Below are 16565 nucleotides of genomic sequence, written 5' to 3' on the forward strand. Positions count from 1 at the left end.
TTCAAATTTCCTTTCAAAGCTATCTTCGTAGGAGTTTGAGCACTGTGGGGCAGAATCCATCTTTTGTGGGTTGGGTGGGTTTTGAGCATATGTGCATTTAAAAAAAATGCATTAACTTAAGTTGACCCTACACCTCCTGCCCTGTGACAATCTGACAGATCTTACGCCCTGGTGGGGGCTGGGGGTAGGTCGCACCTTTGGGTAATTCAAACCAGGACACAAGTAGCTGAGTTTTTTCCTCCAGATGCCCCAGCAATCCGCGCTCTCTAACAGATCTGTCCGGTTTTTCTTTCCTCTCTTTTCACTTGGGCTTCTTTCCACCCCCAGCTCCCGCTCCCCACATTGACCGCATTCGAAGTGCCCCCCGCTTCGTCTCAGCCTTTATCCGGACTGAAAGCGGCGCGGGCCAGAACAGGCAGCCTAGCACGGTTTCCGAGGCCGCTCCGCTCCAAGAAGCAGTGCTGGCGCGCGCCCTGGTGGAAAACGGAAGAACTGCAAGCGCTTCGTTCTGGCTCCGCCCCCCGGGCCAAAGCCTTCCAGGTCACCTGGGAGCCTCCGCCCAATGACCCGAAGCGGAGGCGGTGGCGCTCGGGACTAAGCCGGGGATCTCGGAGGGAGAGAGGGTGAGGGGCACACCGTATCGGGGGAAGGGGGGAAGAGAGGAAGGGAGGACAGAAGAGGGGTGTGAGACTCTTGGAGGGGTTGGGTGGCGAGGGAGGGGGGTCCCGCGACTGCACCCGAGGGCCGGGCTCCCGGTAGGGCCCTGGGAGCGTGCGCTCTGCGCCCTCCTGCTGAGCCCCGAGCCTGGAGCCCGGAGCCCGTGACCGAGAGCCGGTGCCTCTGCCGCGCATGGAGTGTGTGCGGTGCTGAGCATCCCGAATCCAACGGCAGTGTCCTCCGAGTGTCTGTTGACACGTGTTGGGAGAGGGGCTCCCAGGGGCTGAGGCCTGGTCAGGATGGAGGAGAGGTGGCTCGAGGGGGACGCACTCATCTCCACCTCTCCCCAGATGGCTTCGTGGAACCCCGACACCCCGTGTTCCTGCGATTGCTTTGTCTCGGTACCCCCGGCCTCGGCCATCCCCGCGGTGATCTTTGCCAAGAACTCTGACCGGCCCCGGGACGAAGTGCAAGAGGTGGTGTTTGTACCGGCAAGCACCCACGCCCCTGGGAGCCGGCTCCAGGTGGGTTAGGCCTTATGGACGTGTCAGGAGCTGTGGCAGATCTAGGCATCCGTCTAAGACCTTCCTCCTCTGTTCCTCAGGCCCGGAAAGTCGCCACAGGTGCTGGAAAGAGCATGACCTTCTTGTCTACCAACCTGGCCCTAGCCTCTTTTTAGCCTCCTCGTCTGCAAAATGGGAATACCAAAACCCTTTCTGAGCGGACTCTCCCTTTCTCCCCCCTTACCTGCAGTGCACCTACATTGAGGTGGAACAGGTGTCAAAGACTCACGCTGTGATCCTGAGCCGCCCTTCTTGGCTGTGGGGGGCTGAGATGGGTGCCAATGAGCATGGCGTCTGTATTGGCAATGAGGCAGTGTGGACCAAGGAGCCAGTTGACGAGGGGGAAGCTCTGCTGGGCATGGATCTGCTCAGGTAGAGACCCTGCCCTCCCTCATCGCTATGCACTGGAAGTCTGAGAGCTGAGTACTGACCCAGGCCATCCCCCACCCCCCCCCCCCCCCGCTGGGTCACAGGGCCCTCCATCTTTGTGTCCCCCTCGCCATCCCCAGAGAGGCTGTCCCTGCTCCTCCTCTCTCCCGGGGCCCCATCTCTCCAGTCTGGTAAGGAGCTCCCAAGTGTGGCCACTTCTGGGCCTCTCCTGGCCCAGAAACAGGGCAGTGGTTTCACATTTCTTTTTTCAACAGAAGTGCCTTTTTCTTTTTCTTTCCCAAATGGAATCTCATACGGAGCCCCAATGTATAAAGCCAGTAAAAGTAGAGCAGCTCTGGTTGAAGGGAGGCTGGGGGACTTAGTGCGCTTCTCTCTCTCAGACCATGTTTTGGGCCTCTTCATGGGACCCTCAGAGCAGAACAGGAAACCCCTGGCCTCACTGCACTTCATACAACCGCTGTCTGCAGACTGTGTGGCAGGGCCCTCTCTGGGCTGCGTCTGTCCGCTGGGGCTTCCGTCACCCGCCACCAGTACCTCACTGCCCTTCTGGTCCCTGCCCCTCTCTTCGTGGCCAGGCTGGCTTTAGAACGGAGCCGCTCTGCCCTGGAGGCCTTGCACGTGATCACGGGCTTGCTGGAGCGCTACGGGCAAGGGGGCAGCTGCCGGGAGGACCCCGCACCATTCTGCTACCACAACACTTTCCTGCTGGCCGACCGGACTGAGGCATGGGTACTGGAGACAGCGGGGAGGCTGTGGGCCGCACAGAGGATTCAGGGTGAGGGCCTGGCACCGGGGCTTGCCTCCCGGGGGTGTCCCGTTTTGCCAGCCTTGGGAGGGGGTGGGATGGGGGCAGGGCAGGGCAGGACCCTTGCTTCCCCCTTCACTTGCTTAGGTCCTCTTGTGCTCTAGCCTGCCACTTCCTCTGGGGAGCCTTCCTGGACTCCCAGGCAGTCAGGTTCCCCCCTTATATGCAAGCAGGTGCCTCTTCACTGCACTCACCACAGCTGCAAGTTCACATTTATTTCTGTGATCCTTTTGTCTGTCTCCCTCCCCACGAGGGCAGGACTGTTCTCTTCACCATCATGTTCTCGGCACCTGGCACAGAGCAGGTGCTTCATGATAAACGAGCCACCCCCTCCCCCCCACCCCCCGCCTCCTCCACAGAGGGGGCCCGCAACATCTCCAACCAGTTGAGCATTGGCACGGACATCTCGGCCGAACACTCGGAGCTGCGGACCCACGCCCTGGCCCAGGGCTGGTGGGGTGGGCAGGGCACTTTTGACTTCGCTCAGGTCTTCTCCCTGACCCAGCAGCCTGTGCGCATGGAGGCTGCCAAAGCCCGCTTCCAGGCTGGGCAGGAGCTGCTGCAGCAGCAAAGAGGTCAGTGAGCGGATGGTGGTGGGCTGAGGGCCGGAGAGCCTCGGCAGTGCCAGCCCTTCTCCTCTCCCACGGCTTTGACCCAAGGCCAGAGGTCCCTCTTCTGCCCTGGGGGCCCCCTCAGCCTGTCCTCCTTCGCAGGGGGCATCACGGCAGAGGTGATGATGGGCATCCTCAGGAATAAGGAGAGTGGCATCTGCATGGACTCAGGAGGCTTTCGCACCACGGCCAGCATGGTGTCCATCCTGCCCCAGGACCCCACACAGCCCTGTGTCCACTTCCTCACCGCCACGCCAGACCCATCCAGGTGAGGGGAATGAGGGTGGGGAAGGCAGGGGAGAGCAAGCCAGGTGGGGGCGGGGATGGGGGTTGTAATAACCTTTGCTCCTTCCATCTCTGTCCCATTAGGTCAGTGTTCAAACCTTTCATCTTCGGGGCAGGGGCGGCCCAGGCCCCCCAGGTGCTGTCCCCCACTTTTGGAGCACAGGACCCTGTTCGGACCCAGCCCCGATTCCAGACTCAGGTGGATCGGCGGCACACCCTCTACCGCGGACACCAGGTGGCTCTGGGGCTGATGGAGCGTGAGCAGGTACCCCCAGGGACTAGGGGCTACTCTGGTGGCATGACTCACTTCACCTCCCCCCCCCCAATCGGGATTCTGGAAATACGAGGGGGACTGGGAGTGGAGGAGAGACTCTAGAGTTGGGGAGAGGAGTCTCTGCCTTCAAAGCTAGCTGCCCAGGAAAATGTCGGGGACCCTGTCCTTTCTCCTGCTGTGTGGGACATGGCAGGGATCTCCCCTGGATCCAGAGGGAAGCCTGTCCTGGGGGCCTCTCATCTCCACCTTTCCTGGGCAGGATCGGGGGCAGCAGCTCCGGCAGAAGCAGCGGGATCTGGAGCAGGAAGGCCTGGAGGCTGCACGGGGACTGCTGGCCGGGGAGTGGGCCCCACCGCCGCAGGAGCTGGCCACCCTCTTCCAGGCCTTCGTGGAGAGGGAGGGCCAGGTGTACGCCTGAACGCCGCGGTGCCTCCTGGCCTGGGGTGGGCACAGGGCCCCTGGGGCAGCAGGATCGCGGCACAAGCCCTTCACTGCCCTCGGCCTTGTTCTGCACGGCCAGCTCGGCCTTTGGCTTAATAATGTTACTTCGCTGTTCAGTGAACGTGATCCCTGGTCTAGTGGGGATGCGAGAGCCAAGTGAGGGCAAAGCGCAGCCCTGAGCTGACTGCAGGGCCTCCGGTCGTCTTGCTGGGCAGCACAGTCTTCTCACTCGGGGGATGGGAACTAGATGGAGAACGTTGTGGCAGGGGCGTGTGAGGAGAGGTGGTCTCCCCAGGTGTGTGAGCAGGTGTGAACAAGAGAACACGCCTGGCACAATGTGGGGCTACCATTTAGGGGAGAATTAGAACCACGGGTTTTTGGTCCTTGGCTCGAACCTTGGGAGGGCACTCCCTAAGGGCGGCAGTGAAGATGTGCCCTGGAGGACGGCATCTTCCTCAGGGCGAGGCCCGCTCAGGGCCCAGGCAGCCAGGTGGAGGACCTGAGGTGGGCCAGTCCTTTGGGTAGTTCCCGAAAGGTCCAGAAACGTGTTCTTTAGAGTTGGGATCTGTATTTCTGTGACTCCTTCCCACTGTCTTGACTGCTTGCTTCCCCTCAGATGCCCCCCAACGACATGAAAGACATACTTAGGGGCGCCTGGGTGGCTCAATCGTTAAGTGTCTGCCTTCGGCCCAGGTCATGGTCCCAGGGTCCTGGGATCAAGCCCCGCGTCGGGCTCCCTGCTCAGCGGGAAGCCTGCTTCTCCCTCTCCCACTCCCCCTGCCTGTGTTTCCTCTTTCGCTATGTCTCTTTCTGTCAAATAAATAAATAAAAAATCTTAAAAAAAAAATGAAAGACATACTCAGGGCTGGGAGACATTTTACTGGGGTAGGCTCCTGCCACAGGGGAGGGGTCTGAGAAGGAGGGGAGGCCCCACCCCATGCCCTGTTCTTCCCCAATCCTTGTTCCTGGGGTATTGCTGGTAGGGACGGGCTGCACTTCACTTCTTGATTCTTTTGGTCACAGTTTTGGTTGTGCTAGAGGCCCCAGCCACAGAGGCCTTGGGGGCTGTGGTCCCCTTCTTTGCCGGGACAGTGATTTGCTGGCTGGAAACCAGAGGGCAGGGTTTCTTGCTGGCAGAGGTAGCTTGTGGCAAGGAGGCGGGCTTGGAGGATGTCTCCTTCCCTTGCCCGGGAGTGAGAGAGGGACTGCTGTCCCTAGCCATGGGCCCCCCAGGCAGCAGGGGGAGGCCAGTGAGGGCGGGCTTTGTCTCCATCCTCAGAATGTGCTCAGTCAGGGCTGCCTGTTGTCTGCACTCCTTGTGTCTGCCCATCTCCTGTTCCAGCTCCTGGAGGAAGCCTAGGAGGGACAAGATGGGAGGTGGTAGATGGAGCCCCAAGCTTGGCAGGAAGGCCCTTGGTGGGAGGTCTCTGGCTGACCCCCTGAGCAAACAAACCCACTGCCATCCCCAGTGGGGAGGGGCCTGGGGCTGGGGTCGGGAGGACGTGTCACCTGCATGCCAGGCTGACACCTGGCCCCAGTGGCACTGTCCGTCTCTGACCCAGACGCTGCTCTGGGCTTGGGGCTGCCTCCCTAGCCACCACTGCCATCTTAGCTTCCCCCATGCCCCACGGGGCAGAGGGGAGTTCTAGGAAGAAGGGTGCAAGCTTGGAAAGCAGGGCCACCTCGCTCTGTGCAGAACGGGCCACTCAGCTCCGGGAACTCCTCCTCCTCATCGCCCGAGGCTTTCTCCTCCTCATCCGAGGTCCAGCGCTCCAACACAGGCTGCTTGTCCAGGTCCAGGAGCAGCGGCAGGGCTTCTGTCACCAGCTCTCTGCAGGGTGGGAAGAGCAGAGGCCCCCCAGGAGAGCACCCATGAGTGGGGAGCCTGGGGGAGCCAGACACAAGCTGCAGCAACCACACTGGGAGGGGTGGGGGTTCGCAGGCAGGGAGATGGGCCTGTGGTCAGCCCCAAAGAGCTAAGGGCTGGCTCCGTGTGGACCTCAGGGTGGGAGAGAAAAGGCGTCCCACTTGAGCTGGGGTGGCAGAGAAGGTGCCATGGATGGTGACCCCGGGTCTGCAGGCTGAGAGGGAGCGCATGTGGAGGTAGGAGGAGGAGCTTGGCCATGCCCCATTTCTTCCCGCCCTCAGGTCCTCCTCACCTGTACCTGTCCTGGTTGGTGCAGCTATTTCCAGTCAGGTTGAGGATGAGAAGGCTCTGGGGGAACTCATCTGCACACACCAGGGAGAGGGGAAGGAGGGTGTCATAGCCATCTTCTGGCCCAAAGCCACTGCCTCTTTGTACAGCCTCCCCAGAACCCCCAGAGGCTGTGCTGCTAATGCAAGCGTAGGGAGATGGTGGCAGAGAGGAGGGAGGCCCCCCAACACGAGGTTTATCCCATGAGCTGGGGCCAGGCCCTTCCTACCCAGCTTCAGGGTTTCTATCAGGTTCTCAGAAAGGTCCAGAAACTGGAGATGTGGGAGGTCACGGAGGTTTTCCACCTGCTTGATTTGGTTTCCTGCCAGAGACAGGAAGCTGCGGGGGGAAGGGAGGGGTACAGAGACAGAGCTGAATCACAGAACCACTGGAGGAAGGGAGGAGGGCACCAGGCCCCCGGCGCCCCTGGCTAAGCAGCCCGATGATGAGTGGGGACCCATGGCCCCCTGGGGTGGGGGAAGCAGAGCAGGGCTTGCTGGGTCCTCAGCAGACAAGACATTAGGCTTGGAGAGGTCTGCACCAGTTCTCTGGGGCGTGACCAGGTCTCCCTCTCTCCCCCCTCCCCCGGGCCTGAGCCTTGACACCACGTACCGCAAGGAGGGGATGCAGGCCAGGTTCTCAATCCGCTGGATCTTATTCTGCAGAAAGCAAACGAGTTGGGGAAACTGGGTAGACCACGTCTCCTGGCCCAGCCAGAGAGCTGGCACTTTGGGAATGACAGCCCCGCCCCCCCCCCCCCCCCCCCCCCCCCCCCCCCCCCCCCGCCGGGCTCCCTGAACTGGTTCTCAGTACCTGGGGATGATTTGCTTTCTCTGGGTGGATGGTGAAGGGTGTCAACTTGGGGGCTGACTACGCTTCATTAAAGTATACCCTGCTCACCCCACAACCAAAGAGGGGCCTGGAAATAAGAAGGAAACCAAGGGGCCATGGGGAAATAGCAAAAGCCTTGGTGGTGGCTTAGGTACACACAGGGAGTAATGAATATACATTACTTTGATTTGTAAAGTTTCTATGGGGAAAGATTAAAGGAGCTGGGTATATTCAAACTGGAGGAGACTGAATCACCACCACCACCACCACCACCAAATAGCCTTCAAGGTTCTGAAGGATGCAGAGGAATCTTTTGGTTCCCTCTTCTACTTCTTCAAAACAGGAAATGGGCTCGAGGTATATATAACATGAGAGATTTAGGGTAGACACCAAAAAGAACTTTGAGACCAAGAGAAGTGTCTGACAAAAAAACAGTGATTCAAGAGCATGTTCCGGATCTCTTTTGGGAGGATTGGTCTTTCAATTGAACAGAATTCCTGATTCATCTAGGAATAGTTTCTTTCTTTCCTTCTTTCTTTCTTTTCTCTTTCTTTCTTTCTTTCTTTCCTTCCTTCCTTCCCTTCTTTCTCTCTTTCTCTTTTTCTTTTTCTTTCTTTCTTTCTTCCTTCCTTCCTTTCTTTTCCTTCCTTCCTTCCTTCCTTCCTTCCTTCCTTCCTTCCTTTCTTTCTTTCCTCTTTCCTTCCTTCGTTCCTTTCTGATTTTACTTTTAAGTAATCTCTACACCTAATGTGGGGCTTGAACTTAGAACCCTGAGATCTAGAGGTGCCTGCTCCACAGATAAGCCAGCCAGGCACCCCATCTGGGAACAGTTTCAGTGAAGGTCTGCCTACCTGAATGCCAGGGAATGGGCAAGATGACCTGATCGGTTGCTTTTGGATTAAACAGACTCGGTCCACAGAGGGTGAAGAAGGGTGAAGGAGGGGGAGGAAGGGCAGGAGGCATGAAGTTACCGCTTGCAGATAAAGGCTGTGAATGTTCTGGAGGCCCTCAAGGTTCCTGATAGTGGTAATCCCCTCCCGGTCCAGGCGGACAGTCTGCAGTTCAGCCAGAGTGTGAAACCTGGAAGAACGGTCAGCAGGTGTTGTAAGGGAGCGGTGTCTGCTGCGGTGTCTCAGCAGGGAAGATGGGAGTGGGGAGGAAAGGTGTTTCAAGCAAAGCGCCTTTGATGAGAGGTCGAACAACTTCTTGACTCATGAGCTGGTGTCCAGATCATGAAACCTGGTTGGCTGGGAGCCCTGGATCTTGGTCAGTAGCACTGGGAAGGATCAGAGGGTGAGAGGAGTAGAGGGCCCTTGGACTGGGAAATGGGTGATAGCAGCTTATGGTTCCTGGAGAGACTCTGAGCAAGAGAACACAAGGGAAGCCTTCCTTGGGCCAGCGTGGATGGTGGAAGCAGGGGCCAGGGCAGAGATGAGACAATCTCTGCAGGAGGATCCTTCCTCACTTCCCTTTTCAGTGGTCCATGGAAGGAAAAGCACTTGTTCCATTCACTCATTCATCCCACGGCATTTACTGCCCACTAGAGACAAATGAGAGTCCCTGCCCATCACTATTAGGGAAGCAGGCCAAACGTCTACGACAAGTGGATCACAGACACGAGTACAGGGGACTAAAGGAGTGCCTGAACTGTGCACTCAGTCCTGAATCGGGGGACAGGGAATGCTTCTTGGAGGAGGTGACATACAAGTAGAAGTTGGCTGGGAAGGTGAGAAGGTGATGAGGAGAAGGCATGTCAAAAAGAAGGAACAGTATGTGCTAATCCAGGCTTTCTCCAACTTTAATACGCCCAGAAGTCCCTTGGGGGTTCTTGTAAAAATGCAGATTTCAGTTAAGTAAGTCTGGGGTGGGCCTGAGTGTCTTCATTACTAACAACCTCCCAGGTGATGCTGCTCAGCACCAATCTAAGAGGTAAGGTGCTAAGGTGTGAAAACGTGGGGTCTTAGAGGAATTGTGAACAGCAAGAAATAAGGCTGAAAAGGCATCAGAGGTCAACTCACACTAAGGCATTTGGATTTTATTCTGGAAGTACGAGAGAGCCAAGGAAGGTTCTATCAGGGTGTGCCTGATCAGATTTATCATTTAAAAGGATCACTTTGGCAACGGCACGGGGGGATCCAGGACTGGGGGCGTGGAGACTAATTAGGAGTTTGTTGAGAGGTGATGGCTTAAGAGCCTTATTTAAGGCAGTTGACTGGGCATGGTAAAAAAGCAATAGAGTAATGTTTAAGGAGGCAAAATCAGTTGGACATGACCACTGACTGAATGCATGGAGTAAGTAAAAAGAGGGACAAAGATGAGTTGACAAACCAGTACAGCTCAGGGGACCGGTCATCCTGTGTGTTTCAATCGTGCAGCACCCCTTTTCTCCCCCCCTGGCACTCACATCTTCTCTGACAGATCTTCATCCTCAGGGAAGGCCAAGTTCCGCTTAGTGATAAGGGCTTCAGTAATGCACACTCCCCCTTCCTCTGGACTCTGGGCAAGCTTAGCTGTGAAAAGATGAGTCCGGTTGTTACATTTCTTATTCTTGGAAGCCTGACCCTACTGTTATCCAACTGTTCTACTCACCACCCCATCCCCTACTCACCTCCGGGCATGATTTAAAGGTTACTGGCCTGGCATGGGATTAGAACGAAGGGAAGCTGACCAACTTGGACAGTCCGGGTATGGCGGAACCCAGGATGGTATGAGGAGAGAGAAGCTCGGAGACTCGAAGGACAAGGGAAAGTGGTTGATTCAGGGCCAATTATTAATGAGGTAGGGTAGAAGACAAAAGTAAATCGAGGCAGGGGCTCCGGAGTTCGAGGGGTGCAAAGGGGCTGGTAAAACGGGAATTGTGGGTAGAGAGTGGCGGGTGGGGATCCAAAGAGCTGTGCCCGAGTCTAAGCGTCGTTGCTAGGAGACTGGACGCCAGGCCGGGCGTCGGGGAGGGCGGGCTCTCAGGCACCCGGCTCAGCGCATGCGGATTAGTGCTCCAGCCGACGTATCTGCCGGCTGCTTCCGGCCCCAGGATTTCCCACAATCCTTAGGTCCTTCTGTCTCTCCCGGCTCCCGTCTGTTCTTCCGGTGGCGATGGCTGCGGCCGTGGCTGGGATGCTGCGAGGGGGTCTCCTGCCCCAGGCGGGTAAGGAGCGGCCCAGGTCCTCACGGCGCGTTCCGGCCGGTGCTCTCTAGTTCTGTCTCCCCTCCTCCACTACTGATCCTCTCCCGCAGTCCCTTAACTGAGACAGCTCCCGATGACCCCTGGCCCCAGCTAGATCGCTGGCCGCCTTCCTCCGTCTAAAATTCCCTGTGACTGCAGACACTAGTAGTAGGCGCAGTGCAGCAACAGCGTCGGCGACAACCACAGTCTTTCTTCCCTCCGCCCGAGTCCCCCTTCCTTCTCTGGGTTTCTGTAATGCACCACCCAGCTCTTGGTCGCCTCCAGTTTCCTTTGCTTGAACCACTGCCCGCCCCGACCTTGGCGCCGTGCCACCTTTCCACGGTGTCAGCCTAAATGTCACCTGCTCAGGTCTGCCCTGGCCACCTTCTGCAAAGCAGGTTTCCCCTGTTAAATCTGTATTTTGCAGCTTGTTTATGGACTCCTTTCACTCTCGCAGTCTGTAATTTTGCATTGGTTTATGTGTTGTCTCCGGTGTTAGACTTCAAACTCCGTAAGAGCAGAACCGTGTTCATTCAGTATAGCCAGCAGGTGGCGTGGTGCCTGGCATTAGTAGGCATGCAATAGACATTTGTTTAATGAATGATTTGCGCACATAATATAGGCCAGGCACAGTGGTAAATGATTGACATGTATTAGCTCATTTAAATCTTAGAGCAGTCATGAAGTCATTATCATCTCCTATTTACAGGTGAAGAAATTCAAGTTTAGACCAGTTGAGTGACTGGTCAAGGTCACAGCTAGTAAGTGGCAGAAGAGATTAAAATCTGGTTCCATCTGTGGGGTGCCTGGGTGGCCTAGTCGATTTAAGCATCCGGCTCTTGGTTTTAGCTCTGGTCCTGATCTCAGGGTTGTGAGACTGAGCCCTGCGTCGGGCTCGGTGCTGCTGAGCGTGGAGCCTGCTTGTCATTCTCGCTTTCCCTCTGCCCAACCCCTGCCTTTTTCTCAGGAAAAAAAAAAAAAAATCCGGTTCCATCTGATCGAAACCTGTGTTCTTAACTTAGGTTTTGTGGCTGCTGGCAATAAAACCTCTCACCCCAGCAAACCTCCGTGCTCTTTTTTAGAGCCACCTTCTAGCTGAACTTTTCCCTGAGACCCCAGCCCAATCTTGGGAAGGGCTGAAACTGGGAAGCACAAGCTGGGTCCTTTTGTTGAAGGTGAAGGGGTTACTTAGGCTTACAGCTTTCAAGTGGCTCCCTTGTCTTCTGAGGGGTGCTCTCCACCGATGCTTGTAAACAAGAACGGAGGGAAGGGAGGCTTGTTTGGGGGAGCTGTGAGGGCCGTGGAACTTCTTTTCTCTCTTCAAATCATGGGCGAAGGCTTCAGAGCAGTGCTTAGAGTGGTGGTTTTCAGACTTCAGCATGTACCTGCAGCACCCAGAGGGCTTCTTAGAACTGCTCTTTGCTGGGCTCCCCTCCAGTGCTTCTGACTCAGTAGGTCCAGGACAGGCCCTGGGAACTTGGGTTTCTAACAAGTTCCCAGGTGATGCCGATGTTGCTGGCTGGGTGGGGGGAGCACACCCTGAGAACCACTGGCTTAGACCAGGGCTTGGCATACTGTGGCAGGACTGATCACTATGTTTTATAAATAAAGTTTTATTGGAATACAGCCATGTCTGCTTGTTTCATATTGTCTACGATTGCTTTCATGATACAATGGCATGGTTGAGTAGTGGAGACAGACTGTATGGTTCTCAAACTTAAAATATTTATTGTTTGGCCATTTAAGAAAAAAATTTGCGGGGTGCCTGGGTGGCTCAGTGGGTTAAGCATCTGCCTTCAGCTCAGGTCATGATCCTGGGGTCCTGGGATTGAGCCCCGTGTCAGGCTCCCTGCTCAGCGGGGAGTCTGCTTCTCTCCCTCTGCCCCTCCACCCCCACTCGCGTTCTCCATTACTCTCTCTCAAATAAATAAATAAAATCTTAAAAAAAAATTTGCTCAACCCTCTCCTCCTTTTTTAATGTGTTCAAATATACTTTCGTCCTTGTTCTCATCTTTTTCTCCCGTCTCTGTGCATCTAGAAGAGCTGGAGAAATGGGAGCCTCAAAGGACTTAAGGTCACCCATTAAAGGGAAGGGGAGTTTGGGGGATTTAGGATTCCTAACAGACAATTCCTTGTCCCACTCTTGTGCTGAGTCTAGCTCTCTGGGCCGTGGTTGTCTTGCCCAGAGGTGGGCTTTTTTGCCATCTGAGGCCAACTAAGGACTCCTAGAGGCTGCACAGCACAGAGTTGCCATTTCCTCTCCCAGGCCGGCTGCCCACCCTCCAGACTGTCCGTTGTGGCTCCAAGGCTGTTACCCGCCATCGTCGTGTGATGCACTTCCAGCGGCAGAAGCTGATGGCTCTGACTGAGTATATCCCCCCAAAACCCGTGGTCAACCCGAGATGCCTACCATGTCCTCCCAGTCCCCCACAGGAGGTAAGGAGGACACTGCCTGTCCTTGATGCTGGGTTGGTGGATTGAAGTGATCTTGTCTCTGAAGCCACAATGAAGTAGCCCTCCGGGACCCAGCCCTCCACATCATTACTTCCGCTCTTTGACCCTGTGGGCCAGGTGCTTTAAAATGAAATGTGCACTTGATTCTGCTTGGCATTTTGGGTTCTGGATCAGACGGGCCTCCTGGATATCCTGCTTTCTTTACTTGTCTCCCCAAAATTGTGTGAAGGTTATCCAAGCAGGTGGAGGTAGGGGAGAGTATCTCTCTTGTCTCGAAAGGACTTGAAGTTTCCCACGTTTGGGCATCACTGGGAGCCCCAGCACCCGTCCCCCAGGGAGAAAGGGGGGCAAGGAGAAGGGCAGCTGAAGTCCCCTTGGTCATCCCTTCCTGACTATAGGAGACAGGCCTTATCCGGCTCCTCCGTCGGGAGCTAGATGCAGTATTCCAAGAGAACCGAATGATAGCTGTCTGTCAGAATGTGGCTCTGAGTGCGGAGGACAAGCTTCTCATACGGCACCGGCTGCGGAAGCACAAGATCTTGGTGAAGATCTTCCCCATCCAGGTAGGGAGCAGCCCTCTAGTGCGTGCACCCTGTTCCCCCACCCCTGCCAACTCGGACCACAGGGGGCCCCTCCACAGATTGGGTGTGTTCGACCCTCCCACTGCAAGCAACCCTCCAGTCTAGTGCCTACGCTGTGGTTTGGGGCCGAGGAGACTGTCGGCTTGCAACCTCAGCCTGACTTGGCCTGTGATCAGGGTGGGCAGCCCTTCCTCGCACTTGTCCCCAGGAAGCCCTCTTTCCTGCTGTTCCAGGTTCTGAAGCCCTTCCTAGAGGATTCCAAGTACCAAAACCTGCTGCCCCTCTTTGTGGGGCACAACTTCCTGCTGGTCAGCGAGGAGCCCAAGGTCAAGGAGATGGTGCGAATCTTAAAGGGTGTGCCTTTCCTGCCACTGCTCGGTGAGCAAGCACCCTTGCGGGTTGAGGATGGGGGTGAAGGGGAGTGGGTGCTACCGCAGCCTGGTGCCATCTGCTAAGTACATGTGGGTAAAACTGTGGACCTCCTTGGGGGGACAGCCTCTCATGGATGGGGACTGAGTCAGTAGCACCATTTGTTTGTTTTTAAAGATTGTATTTATTTATTTGACAGAGAGAGACACAGCGAGAGAGAGAACACAAGCAGGGGGAGTGGGAGAGGGAGAAGCAGGCTCCCCGCTGAGCAGGGAGCTCGATGCGGGGCTTAATCCTAGGACCTGGGATCGTGACCTGAGCCGAGGGCAGATGCTCAACTGACTGAGCCACCCAGGCGGCCCTCTGGTTAAGAAGGTTTAGGAGACCATGACTTAGTTGGGGGTGGGCCTGGTGGATGTCTTATGTGAGTGTTTTCTAGGGAAGAGTTAGGAAGGAAGGGAGGGGATCAGTCCCAGACTGAGGGGGAGTTGGGTGGGACAGGTGTGGGAGCCAGATTTGGGGGAAGGCTTGGAGGTGGAGGAGGGTGACAGAGCGTGCGTTGGAACCTTGAGTTGGACCGTTGGTTTCAGCGGAGAGAGGCATTTGTGGGGGCCCCGCTGAGCCTGTGTTCTTCCAGGTGGCTGCATCGACGGCACCATCCTCAGCAGGCAGGGCTTCATCAACTACTCCCAGCTTCCCAGCCTGGCCATGGTGCAGGGGGAGCTGGTAGGAGGACTCACCTTCCGCATGGCCCAGACCCACCTGTTGCTTCAGCACCAGCCCTTCCAGCTGACAGCCCTGCTGGACCAGTACATGAGACAGCAACAGGAGGGGGACTCCGTCGCGCCAGCCAGTGGGCAGCCTGCTTCTCCTGACCCTGTTCCGAACTCCTAGCCAGCTTGTTGTACCCAGTCTGCCCATAAACACACTCTACCCCTGTTGCCTGCGCCCTCATCCATCAGTCAGAAATGTGGAAGCACTTGGGGTGGGGGGAGTGGCATTCGTGACCTGACTTCACTGACCCCGACTTCCTCAGATGCAGGGCCACCCAGGGATGCAGAGACACCCCATTTCCGAATGGAGGCTCTGAATCGCTGTCTTTGTCCCTAGTGTTCCCACCCTGGGACCTAACAGGAGCGGGCTTTTGGCTCTCCGGGTCCAGGGCAGAGAAGCTGATCAGATGATGAGGTTGCCCTCTGCCTCCATGTCTGCTGTCCCTTGCTGCACGTGTCTCCCGGCCTACCCCCTCGTGGGCCCGCCGTGCTGCAATAGTCCCCCTCGGTACTTGTGCCGAGAGTGGCATCTGTTGAGAGCCAGGCTCCGTGCTCACCACTTGACACACCTCCACTCTTCTCACCATGTCACCCTAACATCCCCCATTTCACAGAGAAGTTCAGGAGTCTGCCCAAGGTCACGCAGCTAATAAGAGACCGAACAGGTGCTTGAACCAGGCTGTCTCTGCTCTGAAGACCATGCCCTGGATTTCCTGCCCTCAAGCTTCCTCATTAGGGTCTGGGGTGTGCCTGAGTGTTAATTCTCCACCCTCAGGGTGTGTCACGTTATGGAAAGGTTGTGAGCACTGCTTGATGATAAAATGAAACGCATTTTACTTTCTCGGTTTTGCTGTTTGCAAGCTTATCCTCCGTGTAGACTTATTCTCAGGGCTGCTTCTGATTCTCACTTCCCCTCCTAGAAAATCCTTCCTCTTTTCCATGTCCAGGTCCCTTACCTCCCTGGACCAATCCCACAAATGGCATCTCTCACATGTTTGTCCTTTTGAAGGTAGCTGCCAACTTTGCCCGGTAGCCAACATGTCCCAGGTGATTCTGAGCAAGAGCTGGGCCAAACCAGAATTCTGTATTAATGAGGGGGTCTGGAGGCTCTCGAGTGGGAGGCCTCATCCCAGTCTTGGAGAACCAGAAGTTCCTAATGAAGGAGAGAGAATGTTTAACTGGAAGCCTGCCCTTGTCCTTGATTGGAGTAGGGAAGATGGCTGTCGAACTTTCCTCCCAGACCTGGGGCAGCGCCACAGCTTCCTTAGTCTTGGACAGGCACCACTCTAGTAATGACGATCTGCAGCTTTTCTGTGGCCTGGTCCAGGACCAATTTCCCACAGTGCCCAGCTCGGTGCTATATGCTCCAGGGATGCTCGATCAATAGGAAGTGAATTAAAAGGCCCCTGAGGCTCGTGGATGTCAGAGCCAGTCTCGCCAGTGCTGCTCAGTGCCCTCCCTGACTCCCAGAACCCTGTCGGGTGCCAACAGCACCCTCTTGGGGCAGCAGGAGCCGTGCTGAGGTTCTGAATGGCCAAGAGAACAGGCATCTCCCAAAGGATGTGTAAGATCCTGTGGGGTAAACCAAGGCCTGGGTGGGGGAGGTGGCCCACATCCTTTCTGGATCAAAGAATCCTGCACTGCATCCTTCACCTGCTGGCGATGCCTGATGCCCCACCATTAAAACTCACTTTCCAGAAAGCAGCGTCACTGTCCTTAAAGCTGTCTGTCCATTTTGCATTCATCTTAATGAGGTTTAGACTTTTTTTTTTTTTAAGATTTTATTTATTAAGGGAGCCCATGCGCCCAAACGGGGGAAGGAACAGAGGGAGAGAGAGAATCTCAAGCAGATTCTGCGCTGAGTGCAGAGCCCTACGCAGGGCTCGATCTCAAGACCCTGAGCCAAAAATCAAGAGTTGGATGCTTAACTGACTGGGCCACCCAGGTGTCCCATGTTTAGACCTTAAGAGTTGATTTTTAATTAGAATCAAGTACTGAGCTGAACACAGTACTCTGGCAGAAGAGGTGCTCAGAAAGGGAGGCCGGGGGTACCTAAGTTGGCTCCAGCTAGCCCTTTCTAACAGCCATCTGGTCACTGCTGCAGACCCGCTCCTGATCCAGAGACTCTGCAAGCTGGGGATTTTGTGTTACGCACGGGTGCCTCCAGCCCCTTG

At 56.1% G+C, this 16565-nt stretch overlaps 3 protein-coding genes across 6 annotated transcripts; 2 read left to right on the forward strand and 1 right to left on the reverse strand.

Annotated features, from left to right (window-relative positions):
- The first annotated feature begins 540 nt into the window (after positions 1 to 540).
- Positions 541 to 5383, forward strand: SCRN2 (secernin 2). 2 transcript variants are annotated; one of them, XM_025859159.2, is made up of 8 exons: positions 541 to 623; positions 1008 to 1181; positions 1411 to 1592; positions 2186 to 2385; positions 2775 to 2990; positions 3129 to 3294; positions 3396 to 3576; positions 3845 to 5383. In XM_025859159.2, exons 2-8 carry the CDS (start codon positions 1008 to 1010, stop codon positions 4001 to 4003), a joined length of 1278 nt encoding a protein of 425 aa, XP_025714944.1. In that variant the 5' UTR covers positions 541 to 623; the 3' UTR covers positions 4004 to 5383. The 2 variants fall into 2 exon arrangements, with proteins under 2 accessions (XP_025714944.1, XP_025714945.1); XM_025859160.2 differs by having other exon boundaries at positions 2186 to 2339; positions 2801 to 2990.
- On the reverse strand, positions 4886 to 10132 carry LRRC46 (leucine rich repeat containing 46). 3 transcript variants are annotated; one of them, XM_025859163.2, is made up of 8 exons: positions 9660 to 10132; positions 9456 to 9561; positions 8023 to 8131; positions 6833 to 6879; positions 6450 to 6559; positions 6186 to 6255; positions 5709 to 5857; positions 4886 to 5382 (listed from the first exon to the last, which is right to left on the reverse strand). In XM_025859163.2, exons 1-8 carry the CDS (start codon positions 9667 to 9669, stop codon positions 5024 to 5026), a joined length of 960 nt encoding a protein of 319 aa, XP_025714948.1. In that variant the 5' UTR covers positions 9670 to 10132; the 3' UTR covers positions 4886 to 5023. The 3 variants fall into 3 exon arrangements, with proteins under 3 accessions (XP_025714948.1, XP_073739909.1, XP_073739908.1); XM_073883808.1 differs by having other exon boundaries at positions 6192 to 6255; positions 7903 to 8131; XM_073883807.1 differs by having other exon boundaries at positions 7903 to 8131.
- MRPL10 (mitochondrial ribosomal protein L10) lies at positions 10087 to 15232 on the forward strand. Its single transcript, XM_025859165.2, has 5 exons — positions 10087 to 10196; positions 12481 to 12650; positions 13067 to 13231; positions 13483 to 13627; positions 14256 to 15232. The coding sequence occupies exons 1-5, from the start codon at positions 10145 to 10147 to the stop codon at positions 14510 to 14512; spliced, it is 789 nt and encodes a 262-aa protein (XP_025714950.1). The 5' UTR covers positions 10087 to 10144; the 3' UTR covers positions 14513 to 15232.
- Positions 15233 to 16565: the final 1333 nt, after the last annotated feature.

This window comes from Callorhinus ursinus, unplaced genomic scaffold, assembly GCF_003265705.2.
Source record: "Callorhinus ursinus isolate GAN/ISIS: 27379988/994484 unplaced genomic scaffold, GSC_fseal_2.0 scaffold52, whole genome shotgun sequence".
Classification (NCBI taxonomy): Eukaryota; Metazoa; Chordata; class Mammalia; order Carnivora; family Otariidae; genus Callorhinus; species Callorhinus ursinus.

Bases quoted from the DNA above. Each gene is read 5' to 3' on its own strand.
- MRPL10 (XM_025859165.2), top strand. From the start codon at position 10,145: ATGGCTGCGGCCGTGGCTGGGATGCTGCGAGGGGGTCTCCTGCCCCAG. The intron at 12,651-13,066 runs GTAAGGAGGACA...TCCTGACTATAG, and splicing joins CTCCCAGTCCCCCACAGGAG to GAGACAGGCCTTATCCGGCT. The intron at 13,232-13,482 runs GTAGGGAGCAGC...CTGCTGTTCCAG, and splicing joins TGAAGATCTTCCCCATCCAG to GTTCTGAAGCCCTTCCTAGA.
- LRRC46 (XM_073883807.1), bottom strand. The intron at 6,880-7,902 runs GTAGGCAGACCT...TGCTTTCTGCAG, and splicing joins GCCCATTCCCTGGCATTCAG to AATAAGATCCAGCGGATTGA. The intron at 6,560-6,832 runs GTACGTGGTGTC...TTCCCCCCGCAG, and splicing joins GCCTGCATCCCCTCCTTGCG to CTTCCTGTCTCTGGCAGGAA.
- SCRN2 (XM_025859159.2), top strand. From the start codon at position 1,008: ATGGCTTCGTGGAACCCCGACACCCCGTGTTCCTGCGATTGCTTTGTC. The intron at 1,593-2,185 runs GTAGAGACCCTG...CTTCGTGGCCAG, and splicing joins CTGGGCATGGATCTGCTCAG to GCTGGCTTTAGAACGGAGCC. The intron at 2,991-3,128 runs GTCAGTGAGCGG...CCTCCTTCGCAG, and splicing joins GCTGCTGCAGCAGCAAAGAG to GGGGCATCACGGCAGAGGTG.